General features: G+C 33.8%; 1 protein-coding gene across 4 annotated transcripts in view; it reads left to right on the top strand.

Annotated features, from left to right (window-relative positions):
- Positions 1-17,652, top strand: part of TNPO1 (transportin 1) — a 99,357-nt gene that overhangs the window by 50,204 nt on the left and 31,501 nt on the right. For all 4 annotated transcript variants that reach the window (XM_037800812.1, XM_037800813.1, XM_037800814.1 and 1 more), the window contains exons 7-11: positions 204-285; positions 4,165-4,287; positions 6,231-6,349; positions 16,855-16,915; positions 17,463-17,631. In XM_037800812.1, the coding sequence (XP_037656740.1) occupies positions 204-285; positions 4,165-4,287; positions 6,231-6,349; positions 16,855-16,915; positions 17,463-17,631 (554 nt within the window). The remainder of the gene's footprint in view (positions 1-203; positions 286-4,164; positions 4,288-6,230; positions 6,350-16,854; positions 16,916-17,462; positions 17,632-17,652) is intronic.

Raw genomic sequence — 17,652 nt, forward strand, 5'->3', positions numbered from 1 at the left:
TAACATACTGCTCTGCAACTTGCATTTCACCTTCTTTCTCAATTAATATACAAAGAGATTTGGCTCATGCTTCTAATGGGTATATATATGGTTGTATGTAGACAATCACTTTTTTATGGAGGAATATTTAAGCTCTTACTGATCTTCTATAAATAAAAAAAACTGCAGTGAGCATGTTTTAAATTTAAAATTTTTGTTTCTAGGTCTCATGCTGTTGCATGTGTCAATCAGTTTATCATCAGTAGGACTCAAGCTCTGATGTTACACATTGATTCATTTATTGAGGTAAGAGTTGTTCCTCTCTTTTCACAAGTATAATAGTTTATAATTATGTAAACGGCTAATATTTAGTTAAATTATTTCAATAGCATTAAAATTGGGTACAATATAAACTTTGTAATTTTTGTTAACTGAAATTAAAGTACTTTTTGTTATTTTCCTACTTGTATCATGATGCAAATATTGATCATGAGGGGGATGTTTGTATAATAAATTGCCTACTTTAAAAATGTCTGCTATTCTGTTTAAATTGCATATGGGAATTTAATCTCCCAGCTCATTTGCAATATTTGAAATGAGAAAGATTGGCAAAGTTGGATAAATATGCTTTATCAAAGAATCTGAAGGCACAGACAAAGGATAGTATTTCTAGTTTTCTGTTGTAAAATTGGAAGTATCAAGGGGGAAAACAGACTCTTAAATCTCAATAAGCATCTTTTAACTTTTTCATAAAAGCAAGAAGACGGCGTAATTTTCATAAATTTCTTTTCAGTATACAAAAACATATGTTATGCCTGCAAGGTGTTTTCAGCATAATTTGGTCTAGAGGTGGAATTGTATTAGTAGATAAGATTAGAGTAAGACTGCCCGGGTTCAAATCCCCACTCCACAGCTTACTAGCTGTGTGACCTTGGGCACTAGATCTAACTTTCCAGTTTCATAGTCAGTAAAATTAAGCTGTTTGTGTACATAGCACATTTTGTTTATCCATTCTTCAGTTGATGGACACTTAGACACTTCTATCTTTTGGCAATTGTGAATAATGCCACTATGAATATCATTGTGTATATCTGTTTGAGTCCCTGCTTTCAATTAGAGTAACAGTCCTACCTGTTGGACTGTTTTAAGGTAGTTTGTTCCGGTTTGCTAAAGCTGCTGGGATGCAAAATACCGTAAGTTGATTGACTTTTACAATGGGGGGGTTATTAGTTCACAAATTTACAGTTTGAGGTCATGAAAATGTCCCAGTTAAGGCATTGGTAGTATGATATCTTCTTTGAAGAAAGGCCGGTGGCATCTGGGGTTCCTCTGTCGCATGGGAAAGCACATGGCCGGAGTCTGCTGGGTCTCTCTCTGGGTTAGCGTTTCCTTTCTGTTGCTTTCTCTAAAATGTCTCTGGGCTTCTGTCTTAGCTTTTCTTTCTCACCTGTGTGTCCTTGCTTGTTTCTCCCAGGGTATTTCTTTCTAAGCGTCTAGGGGTCCTCTCTTAGCCTTTCTGGAGCAATCTCTGGACTTCATCTCTTAGCTTAGCATCTCCAAGCATCTGGGTCTTTCGGCTCTGAGTTCTCTCTCTCTCTGAGCTCTCTTCAGGGACTTCAGTAAACTAATTAAGACCTACCTTGAATGGGTGGGGTCACATCTCCATGGAAGTAATCTAATCAAAAGATCCCACCCACAGTAGGTCTGCCCCCACAAGAGTGGATTAAAAGAACCTATTCTTTTATGGGGTATATAACAGATTCAAACCAGCACATAGTTCATGTAAATAAATTGGAGCAATGCCTGCCACAGAGTAAGCACTGTAAATATTAGCTGCTATTACTTTTAGAAGTAATAGTAGTTGTAACTATATTAATATTTCACCTTAGTATTTTTGACAGCTTAATAAAGGTTACAGTGCTGGACACACCAATGTTTTATAAGGAAATATAACTTAGATCAAAAGAACTTAAATTTTCTGAAAATAGAAATTCCATAGAACTGTACTCAGAAGGCAGAGCTAGGTCATTTCACAACATTTAAAAAAATACTTTGTATTTGTGTTAAATGCTATATTAACACTTCCATGGTACTGCAAGTTTCGGTTAGTTCTCCATCCTACGAAAGCAGTAAACCTCTGGAAGATTCTTAGAGCCTTCTGAGATTGTCATTTTATCACTATTCTTTGTTCTTTCAGATTCTCAGGCATGTTCATTGTAGATAAATTTAGATTTAGATATTCTAGTATTTTACAACAGCGCTTCTCAAAGTATGGATCCAAGAGTAGTGCTAGTCCAAAAACAGTTTGGTACTAGTACATGATGAGATGAGAAGGGAAGTGAGCATCAAGAAGTTTTTATAGTAGATAGCAGATTAGAAATTTAAAAGTAAAAACTAGTCCTTAACTATAAATAGTTTGAGAAGCACTGTTTTATACAAATCTAAATATAGTAAGCCATCTTGTGCTAGAGTAGGCAGTTTGCAAAAATGCCAAAAGACTTTCTTCAGAGCAGTAGGTAGTAACATGTGAAGGTGAAAATGTCTCCCAGCATTCCCTTTTCCCCTTCCTGTTTCATTTTTCCCCAGAGCATTTTTAACATTCTCACATACCATACTTTTAGAATATAAAAACTCTGTGAAAAGAGGGATTTTTCTCTGTTGTTCATAGCTAAATCTCTTCACTTAGAATAGTGTCTGACATAGGATAGCTCCTTGATAAATATTTGTTAAATGAATAAATGGATTTAATTAATTGGTTCCTTCAATTCATCAGTGTCTTCATTGGGGGTGATGTTACGGCTGCAAAGTCTTGCCATAATGCTAATGAAAGGGAATTGGTTACTGATACATTGCTATAACATATACTTTGGCAAAACTGGATATTTATTCAGTGACAGTAATAACAAGTGGCAACTGTAGGTGATAGCACTGGATCCTTCTCACTCAGATGCTGTTTTCTAAAGTGAATTTATGAAATAATTTAAATTATAAATTGTTAAGTCAATATCAAATTTAATGAAAGATGGATATCTAACATACAGGCAGGTCCTGCTGGAAAAGCACATTATTCTTCTCTGGCTATGTAAAATATCTGATTAAAAGAGGAACTACAGAATTTTGAAAGCTTCAGATGTGGAGGCAGGACTTGGAAAAATCTTGTTATCTTAGAAATAGGATAAAGTGAGCATTGTCAGAGAAGAGGCTATTTTTAAAATGCTACAACCATACTTCATATATCATTACATTTGATTGTTGAAGGCCGTCATCTTATCCCTTTCTCATTATATGATTTCAGGGTCATCTTTTTGGAGACATTTCTGTGATTTCCTGAGAAAATACAATAGGACACAGTGGATTTTTTTTTTTAATAATCTGTTTACTGCTTTTAATCTGAGAGAGAGAGAGAGAGAGAGTGTGTGTGTGTGTGTGTGTGTGTGTGTGTAAGTAAATAAGACCTCATAAATGAGATGGAAAAGGCTTCATTTTCTTCTCACATCCACACTTGTAATCCCTAGGAGAGACAGCTTGTTATCTGGTGGAGGGGAGGCTTATTGGTATAATAAAATGAGTGTGTACTTGATTCCATGAAAACCAAATTGAAATACTCCCACTGGCTACCAAGTTGAAAAACTTCATTTCCCTACATGTAAAATTAAATGAACAATAACATCTCGGAGTTTTGAAGATTAAAGGAAATAGTCTGTTGTTCATTCAGGCATTCTATTGTACCTTGTAGAGAAACTTGTTAGGAAGAGTGTAAGATTGCTACTTTTATTGCACCCTTTTTTCTGTAGTTAACTCAGTGAACAGCAATTTAAGGTTAAGTTGTTAGAAACCGAGTATATATTTCCCAGTTATTGATGCTTTTGTAGAAATTTACCCATTACTAGCTCAAGAATCAGGGTAGGTAGAAACACTGTCTTGTCAGAGGGGTAAAATCAAATTGTGTTTCAATGATTATCTCTGCTTCTGGATGAGCTAGATGAAAGCCCTTATGTCCTAGCCACATAACTTTAATTTTGCAAACTAAAAATGACTTCAGAATACAACTGATCTACTTTTAGATCAGAAAGAATGTCTTTCAAATGACACCAAGGTGCAGATTGTTCATTAGTATGTATAAACCTTCTTAATGTATTGGATTTTTAAACTAGGAAAACAAAAATGTGTTTTCTTGTATAATAGAATCTCTTTGCATTGGCTGGTGATGAAGAACCAGAGGTACGGAAAAATGTGTGCCGAGCTCTTGTGATGTTGCTTGAAGTTAGAATGGATCGCCTGCTTCCTCACATGCATAATATAGTTGAGGTAACTGAATTTAAAGTCTTTCTCCCTAGAAAAACTTTGGGCCCCAAATATATATTGAGAAATCACGGTTTTTTCAGTTTATTTCACACAGTTGTTTGGGAGGGTGGGTATAAACAATAGTTATGATTGTCCTAAGATTTTTAATTATCTATATGGTAATTTTTCTTTCATGAGAGTTAAGATGTTAAGGGGGTGGGGGGAGTTACTTAAAAGAGCAGATAGCTTTTAACCTGGGTAACTAGGAGATATTTAGATGGTGTTTACTACACATAGGTTAAATGGTAAATCAAACTTTGGGAGACTGACATACTCTTGTGTCATTGGACTTTAGAATTAAAGATAAGAGTTTGCTTTCTTTCCATTGCTGGTAAAATTCATCTGAACAACTTGTGATTTATGGCAATGATGAGATTTCTGAGTAGAAAAGACATAACCGTTACACTTATTTCCAGGAAAACACTTAGATTTTAAAAGGGTCTCGTTCAATACCTGTATGTTTAAAATAATTTTACTAGGAAGTTCTTAGCCATATTTTTAAAAAGGAATATATAATAGCTTAGCCATATTTTTAAAAAAAGATATATAATAACTGAAAAAATGAAATTTATTGTATAGGCATTACTAAGTACTGCTAGAGTCAGGTGTACCACCTTATTTTTGTATTGCTAGGTATAAGTTGTATGTGAGTATCGTAGAGCATTGCAAATGTTTTAAATAGTATATTATCTGCAGCCTCCCTTTCACTTCCATAGGTCCATATGGTATGAAGGAAGGGGATAAATAGGGAATGTATTTTTTAAAGGGTGGGTGCTAAGACTTAAGCAAAGGTTAGCATCCATGGTGTGCTGCAACTCCTTTTAGAAAAGATAGTCATAGAGAAAAGGATGTGTAGCAGTTTATGATGGAGACAAACAATGTTTTCTTTGATGAGCCTATTCTGTCTGTTAACATGTTTAATAGAGTCAGATGGGGTTGGTTGAGAGTTCAGTGAGAAAGTTTGGAATTATCCTGAAGTTTAAAGACATTTTATCTATTGCTAGTGTCAGAACAAAGCTGAGGAACTTAATTTGTAAAGCTACAGTTCTTTCTCCAACATGTACAGTAGGAGTAGGACATGATACGGCATGTAATGGGGAACTGGCCTGTCACAGCTGTTACATTTTGTTATGTCATATGTTTCAATCAATCTGTCAGAGGATAAGTACAAGGAACTCATCAGTTGACCCCAATTCCAGCCCCAGGTAAACTGGGATATCACAAGAGTACTTATGATTATCTTTATCTTGGTTGTGTCTGGAGGAGTTTCTTAAAAAAGGGTAAACACTATGCCTCTGAATAGATTTTGCGATAACACGCTACTTTAAGAGGAAATTCGTCTCAGCATGTTCAGAGGACATGATCAGTCTGTTTTGTTGGAAGTTATAAATTATTTTGTTGGAAATTATAAATTATATTCACCCTAAGGAATTTATAGGCACTACTTTGCAAAAATGAAAAATTTTAACTTTTATAAGTTGGATATGTATACATTCCTTCCTATAAATACATGCAAGTCTAAACATTTTACAAATAAAGTCTCGAGTTGTTATGTGTTATTATAATGTTCTTTATCTTGATTTTTCCAAGAAGGCTTAATATGTGATTTATTAATACTCATTTCAGTCTCCGTGGTTTCATAAAACAAGATACGCCTCTTCATAAGCAGATGAACAGTACATGCTCTGAACACTTTTCATTGGGCAACATTCCAAAGCAGTGGTTGTTAAATTTGACTGCATTTTAGAATCACCTAAGCAGCTTTTAAAAATAATCCAAAGCTAAGGTTGAGAACCACTGTGAAGAACAAGGCCATAGCAAAGGGCCATTAACTTGCTGATGTAGGATTGAGTTTATTTTAATTGTATGATTTAAGCTCAGTAATATTAAGATCCCTTTGTTTACAGTACATGCTGCAGAGGACCCAAGATCAAGATGAAAATGTGGCTTTAGAAGCTTGTGAATTTTGGCTCACTTTGGCTGAGCAGCCGATATGCAAAGATGTACTCATAAGGCATCTTCCTAAGTAAGTTTTCCTTTATATATGCTGTCTTGCTCTTAAATTTAATTAATTTCTTGACAATGACTCCTCATTTTTATATTTTTAGGTTACATTCTTCTGCCATTAGGGAATGAAGTTCTAAAGAAGTCAGACTTAATTTTAGTGCATAGGTAAAAAGATTTTTCAAGAAGCAATTACTTTTTTTTTTTTAATTACGTGAGGGTAGTTTATTCTAAAACAGTAAATACTGGATATCCTTGACATAGTTCTCTTCTATTTTTAATCCTTCTATTTGGACACTAATGGGATCCCCTTCCCCAAAATGATTTCCCACTAGTTGGTACACTATGGAATTTTTAGTTAACCTATGTTTAAGCCTATTTTAAGCCAGAGAGTGCTCTTAAGGTCAGTTACTTTTTAAAATGATGCTTACCTTCTTCTGAAAATAAGTAATATAGACTCACGGAAGAAAATTAAAATAGAAAAATTTTGAATCTCTTGAATTTTCACCGCCCTGGAATAATTACTGTTAGTATTTTTGAGATGTTGGCCTTTTTTTCTGTGCAAATACCATATAATATCAGACTGTTGGGGGAGATGAAATTAGATGATATGTAAAGAGGTTAACATGGCATCTGATCTATAATTCTTAAAAATTTGATCATACAATTTTGTGGTTTTCTCTGTTTGGTTATTGTGTGTTCTGAGCTTTCCACCATCTCATTATTCTTTAAAACTTTAGTGACTGTGTATGAGTCCATCGTGGGGTGTATACCATGGTTACATGCTTATGTAATTGACTATATCTCTGTCGATGACTATTTAGGTTGTTTTCCATTTTTTTATAAATAATCTTGTAGTGAATGTCTTTGTCCATAAATGATTGTTTCCTTGGAGTAGAATTCATAGGAGTGATTTTGACTAAGATCAAAAGCTATGAAAACTTTAAAGACTCCCCATGAATTTTCCAAATTGCTCTCCAAGGAAGACATGTCAATGTACACCCTACCTTCAGTGTCCATCCTATTAAAACTTTGGCTGTTAATTATTATAATTTCTCTAATCTTTGCCAACTGGATAGTCAAAAAGCAAAAACCCTTGTTTTAATATTAGTGACAATACATTTTTTCAGATGGTATGGTATGTGGATGTTCTGATTTTCTTAGTTTACTCCTCCTTTCTTTGCGGTCTTTTCTAAAAAATTCTTTCCCCACTGAAAAAGCAGCAATTCCACTTGTATTTTCTTCTAGTCAATCTGAAATTTATTTAAGAGGAAAGTGCAAGTTGATGTACTGAATGGGTTTTTTTCTCCTTGAGAAATCTATTCTTCCTTTCCTCCCTAATTTTGATGCCCCTTTTGTGATACGCTTGCTGTAGGGTCATAAAGTCACATTTGCTTAGCATACATTTATTATAGTAACTGCAAAGGTTCTATTAATGAAAACTAAGCTGTTAACATTCAGGAAATATTGATAATATGCAGTTATAGATAGGTGTTCTTTGTGGTCACACTTATAAACATTTAAACGTAATAAAGCAAGCAGGAACATGGTAGTTGGCTAAATGATTTGCACTTCATATTTAGCTCTGCTATTTAATGCAGACAACTCAAGCCAGTGATAACTGGGTTTGAATTCTGTCTTCTGTACCAGTATTTGGTAACCATTTTTATGTAAAACAAACTTGCTTCTAATTTTAGTTGAAATAATATATTGACAGGATGGGAAAATGTATCAACATCAATCTGATGCTGAGACAAAGGTATAATAAGAGAACTTTTTTTTTCTAGCTGTTAACCAGACATTTGCTGTGTATGAGCAAGAAATTGTTCATACTGTAATGAGAACACTCCCATTAATTTGAAATCACATAGAAGGAATTAATATAGCAAGGGATGGCATTCAATTCTGTTACCTATTTTAATCTATTTTTTTTCACAAGTACTGTACCATTTTGTTTGTGTGTGTGTTTAATTTTTAAGTGAAGAGTTCTTTGACATTAAGCATCTTGACGATCAGTGTTACTTTCCCCACTGTTTCCGGACTATTTTCATTCATCTCAAACCAAAACTCATACTCATTTAGCAGTAACTCTGTGTTCTCTCACCTCCCTCTCCCCACCCTTAACAGCTCTTCTGTTTACTGTCTCTATGAATTTGCTTATACATATAAGAGAAAACATATAACATTTGTTCTTTTATGTCTGGGTAATTTTACTCAACATATCTTCAGGTTTCATCCATATTGTAATATGTACCAACACCTCACTTTTTACAGGTGAATAATATTTTATTATATGTATACACCATAATTTGTTCATCCATTCATCTGTTGATGGACACTTGGATTGCTCTGTTGATGGACACTTGGATTGCTTCCATCTTTTGGCAGTTGTGGAAAATGCTGCTATGAATGTTGGTGTGCAAATACCTGTTCGAGTTCCTGCTTACAGTTCTTTTTGTTATATACCTAGAAATGGGATTGCCAAGTCATATGGTAATTCTAAACATAACTTTCTGAGGAACTGCCAAACTGTCTTCCACAGTGTCTGCACCATTTTATATTCCTGCCAACAATGAGTGTTCCTATTTTTTACATCCTTTCCAACACTTGTTAATTTTTGTTTTATTAATAGCTATTCTAGTTAGTATGAAGAGGTAGCACATTGTTGTTTGAATTTGCAGTTTCCTAATGGCTAATGGTGTTGAGCATCTTTTCATTTACTTACTGGCATCTGAATATTTGCTTTGGAGCAATGTCTATTCAAATCCTTGGCCTATTTTTTACTGGATTGTTTGTCTTTTGGTTGTTGAATTGTAGTTGTTCTTTCTATATTGTGGATATTAAACCTTTATTGGCTATATGGTTTCCAAATAGTTTCTCCTATTCTGTATGTTACATTTTCACATTGCTGATAATGTCCCTTGATGCACAAGTTTTTAATTTTGATGAAGTCTCATTTATCTACTTTTTCTTTTGTTGCTTGTGCTTTTGATGTAAAATCTAAAAATCCATTACCTACTACAGGATTCTGAAGATATTTCCCTGTTTTCTTGTAAGAGTTTTATAGCATTAACCCTTCTGTTTAGGTCATTGATCCATTTTGAATTAATTTTTGTATATAGTGAGAGGTAGGGGTCTACCTTCATTCTTTTGCTTTTCAATCCCCAGTTGTCCCAGTACTATTTATTGCATAGGCTGCTGTTTCCCTACTGAATGGACTGGACTTGCACCCTTGTCAAAAATCAAATGGCATTGTTATCTCTCGGCTCTCAATTCTTTTCCAGTTGTTTTTATGCCTATCTGTATGCCGGTACCACCCTGTTTTAATTACTGTAGTTTTGTAATAAGTTTTGAAAGCAGGAAGGGTGAGACCTCCAACTTTGTTTTTCTTTTTTCAAGATTGTTTAGGCTATTTGGGGTTCTTATAATTCCACATGAATTTGAGGTTCACCTTTTCCATTTCTGAAAAAAGGGCTGCTGGAATTTTGATAGGGATTGTATTGGATTTGTAGATCACTTTAGGTAGTCTTGACATCTTAACAATATTGAGTTTTCAATACATCAGCTTGGGATATCCTTCCATTTAATTAAGTCCCCTAATTTCTCTCAGCAGTGTTTTGTAGTTTTCAGTGTACAAGTCTTCTCACCTCATTGGTTAAATTAATTCCTAGGTATTTTATTCTTTTGGATGCTTTTGAAAATGGAATTATTTTTTTTATTTCTTTTTGAGATTTTTCATTACTGGGGTATAGAACCCCAGTTGACTTCTACATGTTTATCTTGTACTCTACAACTCTGCTGCATTCATTTATTACTTCTGGAAGCTTTCTTGTGGATTCTTTGGGATTTTCTATATACAGGATCATGTCGTCTGCAAATAGGGATAATTTTCTTCTTCGTTTGCAATTTGAATACCTTTTATTTTTTTCTCTTGCCTGCTTGCTCTGGCCAGGACCTCCAGCACAGTATTGAATAACAGTGGTGACAGCAGCCATCTTTGTCTTGTTCCTGATCATAGGAGGAGAGCTTTTCAGTCTTTCAGCATTTTGTATGATATTTGCTGTGTATTTTTCATTAATTACCCTTACCAGGTTGAGAAAGTTCCTCTCTATACCTAGTTTTCTGAGGATTGTAATCATGAAGTCTGTTGGATTTTGTCAAATACCTTTTCTGCATCAGTTGAAAAGACCCTGTGGTTTTTTTTTGCCCTGTGTTCTATTAATGTGGTTTATTGTATTGATTTTCTTAGGTTAAACCATCCTTGGATTCCTGGAATAAATCCCACTTGCTCATGGTGTATAATCCGTTTAACATATTGATGGGATTTGTGTTGCTAGAATTTTGTTGAGGATTTTTGCATCTATGTTTGTCTGTAATTTTCTTGTGCTTTTTTAACCTGGCTTTGGTATCTGGGTAATGGTGGCGTCAGAATGAGATAAGTAATCCTTCTTTTGTTTCTTCAAAGAATTTGAGAAAGATTGGTGTTGGTGTTAGTGAAATCTTCTTAAAAGTTTGGTGGAATTCAGCAGTGAAGCCTTGTCTTGTCCCTGGACTTTTCTTTTTTGGGGAATTTTTAATTACTGATTCTATTTCTTTACTTGTTGAGATTTTTCTATTTCTTCTTCCATCAGATTGGGTAATTTATATGATTCTAGGAATTTGTCAGTTTCATCCAGGTTTTCTGATTTGTTGACATACAGTTATTCATAGTACCTTCTTATAGTTCTTTTTTTGTTTCCATAAAGTCAGCAGTTTTGTCCCCACTATCAGTCCTGATTTTAGTTTTTGTGTCCTCTCTCCTCCTTTGTCAATTTAGTTAAAGGTTTCTTTGGTTCTTTTTTTTTTTTTTTTTCCCTCAGTTTCATTTACCTCCATTTAATCTTTGTTGTTTCCCTCCTTCTGTTAACTTTGGGTTTAGTGGCTCTGCTTTTTCTAGATCCTCCAGCTCTGAGATTAGGTCTCTGAATTGAGATGTTTGTTCTTCTTCAATGTAGGGATTTTAGAGCTATAAATTTTCCTCAGGAGTTCTGCCGTTCCTGTACCCCATACGTTTTGGTATGTTGTGTTTTCATTTTACTATGTTTCAAGATATTTCCTAATTTCCTTTTTGATTTCTTCTTTTACTCATTGGTGAAGAGTGTGTTTTTAACTTCCACATGTTTTTTAATTTTCCAGTTTTCTGTTATTGATTTCTAGCTTTATTCCATTGTGATCTAAGAAGATACTTTCCCTGTTTTCAATATTTTTCAATTTATTAATATTTGACTTGCATCCTTACATATGGTCTATCCTAGAAAATGTTGCATGTATACATAAGAATGTGAATTCTGCTGTTCTTGGGTGGAGTGTTTTATATACATCCAGTTGGTCTAATTGGTTAATAGTGTTGTTCAGGTCCTTTATTTCTTTATTAATCTTCTGTTTAGATGTTCTGTTAGTTATTGAAAGTGGTGTATTGAAGTCTCCAACCATTATTGTAGAAATATATTTGTCTCTTCATTTCTGTCCATTTTTTTTCCACCCTTCCCTTTCTCTCAATTTTTGGTTCATATATTTTGAGGCTCTGTTGTAAGGGGCATGTATGTTTCTACTTGTGTCTCTTGTAATCTTTTTCAATCTAGTCTATTTTGTCTGGGAATAAATAGCCACTTCTGCTCTTTTTTAATTACTGTTTATATGGAATATCTTTTTCTACTCTTTTACTTTTACCATCTTTATGTTTTTATACCTAAAGTGAATCTCTTGCAGGCAGCCTGTAGATGAATCGTGCTTTTTCATCCTATCAATCTCTGCCCTTTAATAAGTGTGTTTAATCCATTGATATTTAAAGTAGTAACTAAAAAGGAATAATTTTTCCTCTGCTATTTAGGCTGTTTGCTGTATGTCTTGAATGCATTTTTTTTCCATTCAATTTTTCCATTACTGCCTTTTTTGCATTTAGTTGTTTAGTGTACCATTTTGATACCCTTCTTTTTTTCTTTCCTCTATATTTTTTAGTTATGTTTTTAGTGGTTACCATGTAATTACAATGAACACCTTAAACTAATAACAAACTAGTTCAACTGGTACCAACCTAGTTTCGATACAAACTCTGCCGTATATCTTTATCCCTCTTCCTTTATATTATTATTGTCTCAGATTACATCTATACATTGTATGCACATTAATGTAGATTTTAATGTTATTTACACATTTGACGAGTCAAATGGGGGCAGGGGGAAGCATTTACAAACTAAAAGGTACCGTAATACAGGATTTTATATTTACCTATGTGATTACCTTTACCAGTGTTCTTTATTTCTTATGGCTTTGAGTTACTTTCTGGTGTCCTTTTATTTCAGCTTGAAGGACTCCCTTTGACATTTCTTATAGGCAGGTCTTCTGGTAATCAACTCTTTCAGCTTTTATCTGTAAATGTTTTAAATTCTCCTTTATTTTTGAAAGATAATTTTGCTGGATGTAGAATTCTTGATTGACACGTGTTTTCTCTAAGGACTTTAAATGTGCTCTTCCATTGTCTTCTGCCCTCCATGGTTTCTGGTGAGACATCTACTGTTAATTTTATTGGGGCTCCTTTTTATGTGATAAGTCACTTCTCACTGCTTTCAGAGTCCTCTCTTTGTCTTCAGATTTTGACAATGTCACTATATTGTATAGCTCTCTTAGAGTCTACCACCTTGGAGTTCATTCAGCTTCCTGGATGCATATATTCATCTTTCATCAGATTTGGGAAGTTTTTATCCAGTATTTCTTCAAATACTTTTCTCCCTTTCCTGCTCTTGTATCCTTCTGGGACTCCAATGAAGCATATGTTAGTTTGCTTCATGGTGTCCCACAGGTCTTTGAGCCCTGCTCACTTTTCTTCTTTATTTTTTCTTTTCATTTCTCACACTATTTTTTCAGTTCTGTTGTCTTCAGAGTCACTAATACTTTCCTCTGCCTGTTCAGATCTGTACTGAATCTATCTAGTGAGTTTTCATTTCAATTACTGTACGTTTCAGTTCCGGAATTTCTGTTTGGTTGCGTTTCATAATTTCTTTCTCTTTGTTTTATTCAGTATATTCTTAGGTTTCTTTAGTTTTTGTGTATGAATTTTTTTTAGCTCATTGAGTGTATTTAACACAGTTGATCTAAAATCTTTGACCAGTAGTTCCAGTGTGTAAGATGCCTCAGTGATGGTTTTTGGCAGATTCTTTTTCTTTTTCCCTGTGAATGGGTCATTCTGTCCTCTGTTTTTGTTTTGTTGGGAATTGGATATTTTGGATATTATGTTGTTATGACTCTGGAAATCTAGTTCTCCCACTCCTCTGGTATTGCTACTCTTGTTGTTGGCTAGAGCCATCAATGAATGACTTTTGATTTGATTGTTTTACATTTAATAGTCAATTTTGTCTCTGATAGAGCAGGTCTTAATTTCTTTTCTTCCCAAAATCATTTTGAGTTTTTCACACCTTTATTCTTGAGGACTAGTTTTAGAAATACTGAGTTTAATTTCTGGGTGACCTTGGGCAAAGCAAGTTAATTAAATTCTCATCTGGAAAGAAAAATTAGGATAATATTTATCTCATAGGACAGTTGTATGGATTAAAAGAGGTAATTCATGCAAGGCAACTTAACCTAGTGCCCAGCATATATTTAAATTCTCAGTAACCATTCATTGTTGATAGTAGTATCATCACCTTACATGATGTTGCATTAAAAACTCTTAGTTTTAATGGCTACAGGAAGCTTCAGGGAAAAGCTTGTTAACAGATTGTGCAAAAATAATGGTATGCCTTGCATGATGGTAAGCTGGAATTGGTCAGTGTAAGATTGCCACATGGTGACAGTTAATTCTCACTTTACAACCTCATTTCTTAATTTGTCCAACCTTACCAGACCCATATTTCCTACGTGTACATCTATCAGCCCATGACAAGGCCCTTGATCTCTTCATGTTCTCTTGATCTCAGTTGATAGTCTTCTTTTCATTCTTACTCTGGTATAGACAACATGGATCCACAAATCAACCATATTTACCATAAACCTCCAGCTTCCCTGCATTTCTCTCTCGCCTGTCTGGATTAAGTTTCTTTAACCAAGCTGTTGAGTACTGTTGAGAAAAGTTACACTCCCAGGTGGATTGAGGCCACTAGAAATCCTGTCTTCAAGTTCAGGTAGACATTCACACTATCTGCTGATCTTTCTTGTTCCATCTTATATCTTCCATCCATAAGGGCAACTATTTGAAACCTTTGTTAGTCTTCTGAGGTATTCTTCATTCACTTTGAAGACTTCTGCCATATACAGAAAACAGGTGATCTCAAAACATACAGATATATTTTCACATGGGTTGTCTTCCTATCCAGTCTCTCTACTTACAGTCTGGATAACATAACCTTTTCTCATCCATCAGATTAATATTCTCTCTCTTAGCTTTTCCTCTTCTATTGCCTCTTTTTCCTGTTACTTTTTAACTTGCTGCAGTTTCTTCCATCTAAAAAATTCACAGTTAAGTGCCGAAGAATAGATGGGGCTCACTGTCCTTACTTCTTTACCACCTCCTGTTAATGCTACAGTATTTTATAGTCTCACATCTATTCTCACCATTTCCCTGAAATAATTGACAAAGGTTATTGATAATTTACCTATTGGTGATCTAAATGAACCAGTGTAGCTTATAAAATTGGGTTTTATGTATTATAAAGGTATCCAGTTTTATTGTATTAGCCATAATGTTTAATTTTAGAGTTTAGAAAGATTTGAGTAAGAGGTGTTTGGCTAAATCACATCTTTTAAACCTAACCTGGAAATTTTAGATCCCATTGTTTCCTTTTCCCTATTAGTGTTCCTTTACTTAATGAGGGCTTGCAAAATTATCTCATTGATATGGTTGGAGTTGTACTCAAAGAGGACTTCATATTTATTTATTTATTTATTTGAAATTACAGCATGTAACTATTTGAAGTAAATCCTCAGCAAAGACTAAAGATACTAATATGCAGAGTAATATTTCTGCTCTGGTGTAGCAGAAAGAGAATTATTTTTGGAGTCATGCCCAAACAGTTTTTTAATACTTACTCTCCTATTTATTAACTTATTTATGACCTTGAGGAAATGATGTAACATCTCTGAGCCTGTTTTCTCATTTGTAAAATGGTAGTCATAATACCTTTCTTGCTAGGTTATAAGGAAGGGTGTTTATTCATAAGCCCACAGTTAGCTTATTGAGTATGAGTGTCTGGCACTCAATGTATATGAGTTTCTTTTGCCTATTCACACTTTCCCTAAGCCACCTAAAATAAAGCATGGGGGAAATTAAAGGTAGAATTTGGAAATACAGAGCTGTGGATTTTGTTGTTAAGTATGTTTCCAAAGAACTCTCATACCTTTTATTCTCAGAAGACTTTTCAGGTGTATATGGTAGGCCAGTGAGAGAGCAGGGAGAGTCAAAGCTTAAAACTGTCACAGTTGCAAGAGAAACTGAAGTTAGTGTTTTGAGCTTTACTGACATATTAAAAAAATTTTTTTAACTAGATGTCATAAATATTCCAGGTATACCTAAAATTCCATGTTTACTGAAATCTTGGTTCTGTTTTCATGATGACTATATAATACTCAAGTGGGTACGATATCTTGATTTATTTAACTGTTTTTTTTGTTACCAGAAATTTAGTTTCTTAAGAAATTAAAAATTTCTTTTTTATGAAAACTGTAACTTTGTTCATAAAGATCTTCTAATTTTGCATGATTCCTTTTGGATAAATTCCTTTAGGCTATGTTTTAATAGTTTAAACACATTTTTTTTATAAAAGAAATACAAATGCTGGTTATAGGCTAATTTTAAAGATGTCACACCATTTGGAAATAAAAAATAAATTTTATTGCTCTTAGGCCTACACACTCCCCTGTTCATACGTGTCATTTGCTCGTGTAGCTTTCCTAGATGATCTATGTATGCAAGTAACTGGCTGATTTCATATATCTATATATACATATATATATATATATTCTTTTTAAAAATATATATATATACACGTATATATATATATATATTTTAAAACACAAATCAAATTTGTGTTTTACATGTGGGTTTTTTCCCCCACTTAAATGTAATTTATTTTTAGTTATGCCCTAAATGAAGGATATTTAGATTATTTCCAGGTTTTTTGGCTGCTATTTCAAGGAGTATTGAGCATTAAAATTTGAGGATGTTTGTTGGTATGTTTGGGATATTCTTAGGGGGGAAATTGCTATTTTTTGTTTTTAATTTTTATTTCTAAGCACCACTAGTAAGCTACATTATCCCTGCTAAGATTACATCCAGTGGTTCTCCTGAATGAGTATGTAAAAAACCCAATAGATGTGTGAGGATTAATCATTTGAGAAATGCAGACTCATCACTGAATATGACCTAAAACAGTATTACCAGTGATTGTTTTATTGGTGGTATTAGCATACATATGGTTATTAATATGAGTTACTGTGTAGGGACTTAATTTTGTTGAGATCTTTGGATCTTTCTTTCATTAATTCATTTATTTATAGGTTGATTCCTGTGTTAGTGAATGGAATGAAGTATTCAGATATAGATATTATCCTCCTTAAGGTAAGGAAACTATTCTGATGAATATGGAAGATGATTTTTATATTTAGTTAGAAAATCTGTGGATTTGGCCAACAGGAACATTTATTTAGAATAGAGTATGTAAATAAGGCTCACTATTGTATATAGTCTACAGAAATTTAAAGATATAAGCAAACATAACAATGAACTTATTCCATCTTAATTGGATTATCAATTTTCTATGGATATAAATTTAAATTATTTGGAGCTTATTTGAAAATATGGCTTCTTAAATATGCTAATCTGATTTTGATTCAAGTACATTAGATGATACCAACCAATAGGAAGTGGTGTAGTGTGGGTGAAAGTGCCTAATATTTAACAGTTGCCGTATGTTAGTTCATTCTTCACAAAGAAATATGTTCTGCACAGGGGAGTGGTTCTTAATCAGGAGGTATACTTCAGAATGCTCCAGAACTTTTTCAAACTATGCATTACCCCATCACTGGGTATTCTGATTTCTTTACTCATGTATGTATTATTAGCTTAAAATGAATATCAGCCAAAGTTTCTGGTTTTTAAAAAACAGGGTGATGTTGAAGAAGATGAAACAATTCCTGATAGTGAGCAGGATATAAGGCCACGTTTTCATCGATCAAGGACAGTAGCGCAGCAGCATGATGAAGATGGAATTGAAGAGGAAGATGATGATGATGATGAAATTGATGATGATGATACAATTTCTGACTGGAATCTAAGTAAGAGAGAGAAAAGCTTAT

This window comes from Choloepus didactylus, chromosome 13 (genome assembly GCF_015220235.1).
Source record: "Choloepus didactylus isolate mChoDid1 chromosome 13, mChoDid1.pri, whole genome shotgun sequence".
In the NCBI taxonomy this organism is placed as follows: Eukaryota; Metazoa; Chordata; class Mammalia; order Pilosa; family Megalonychidae; genus Choloepus; species Choloepus didactylus.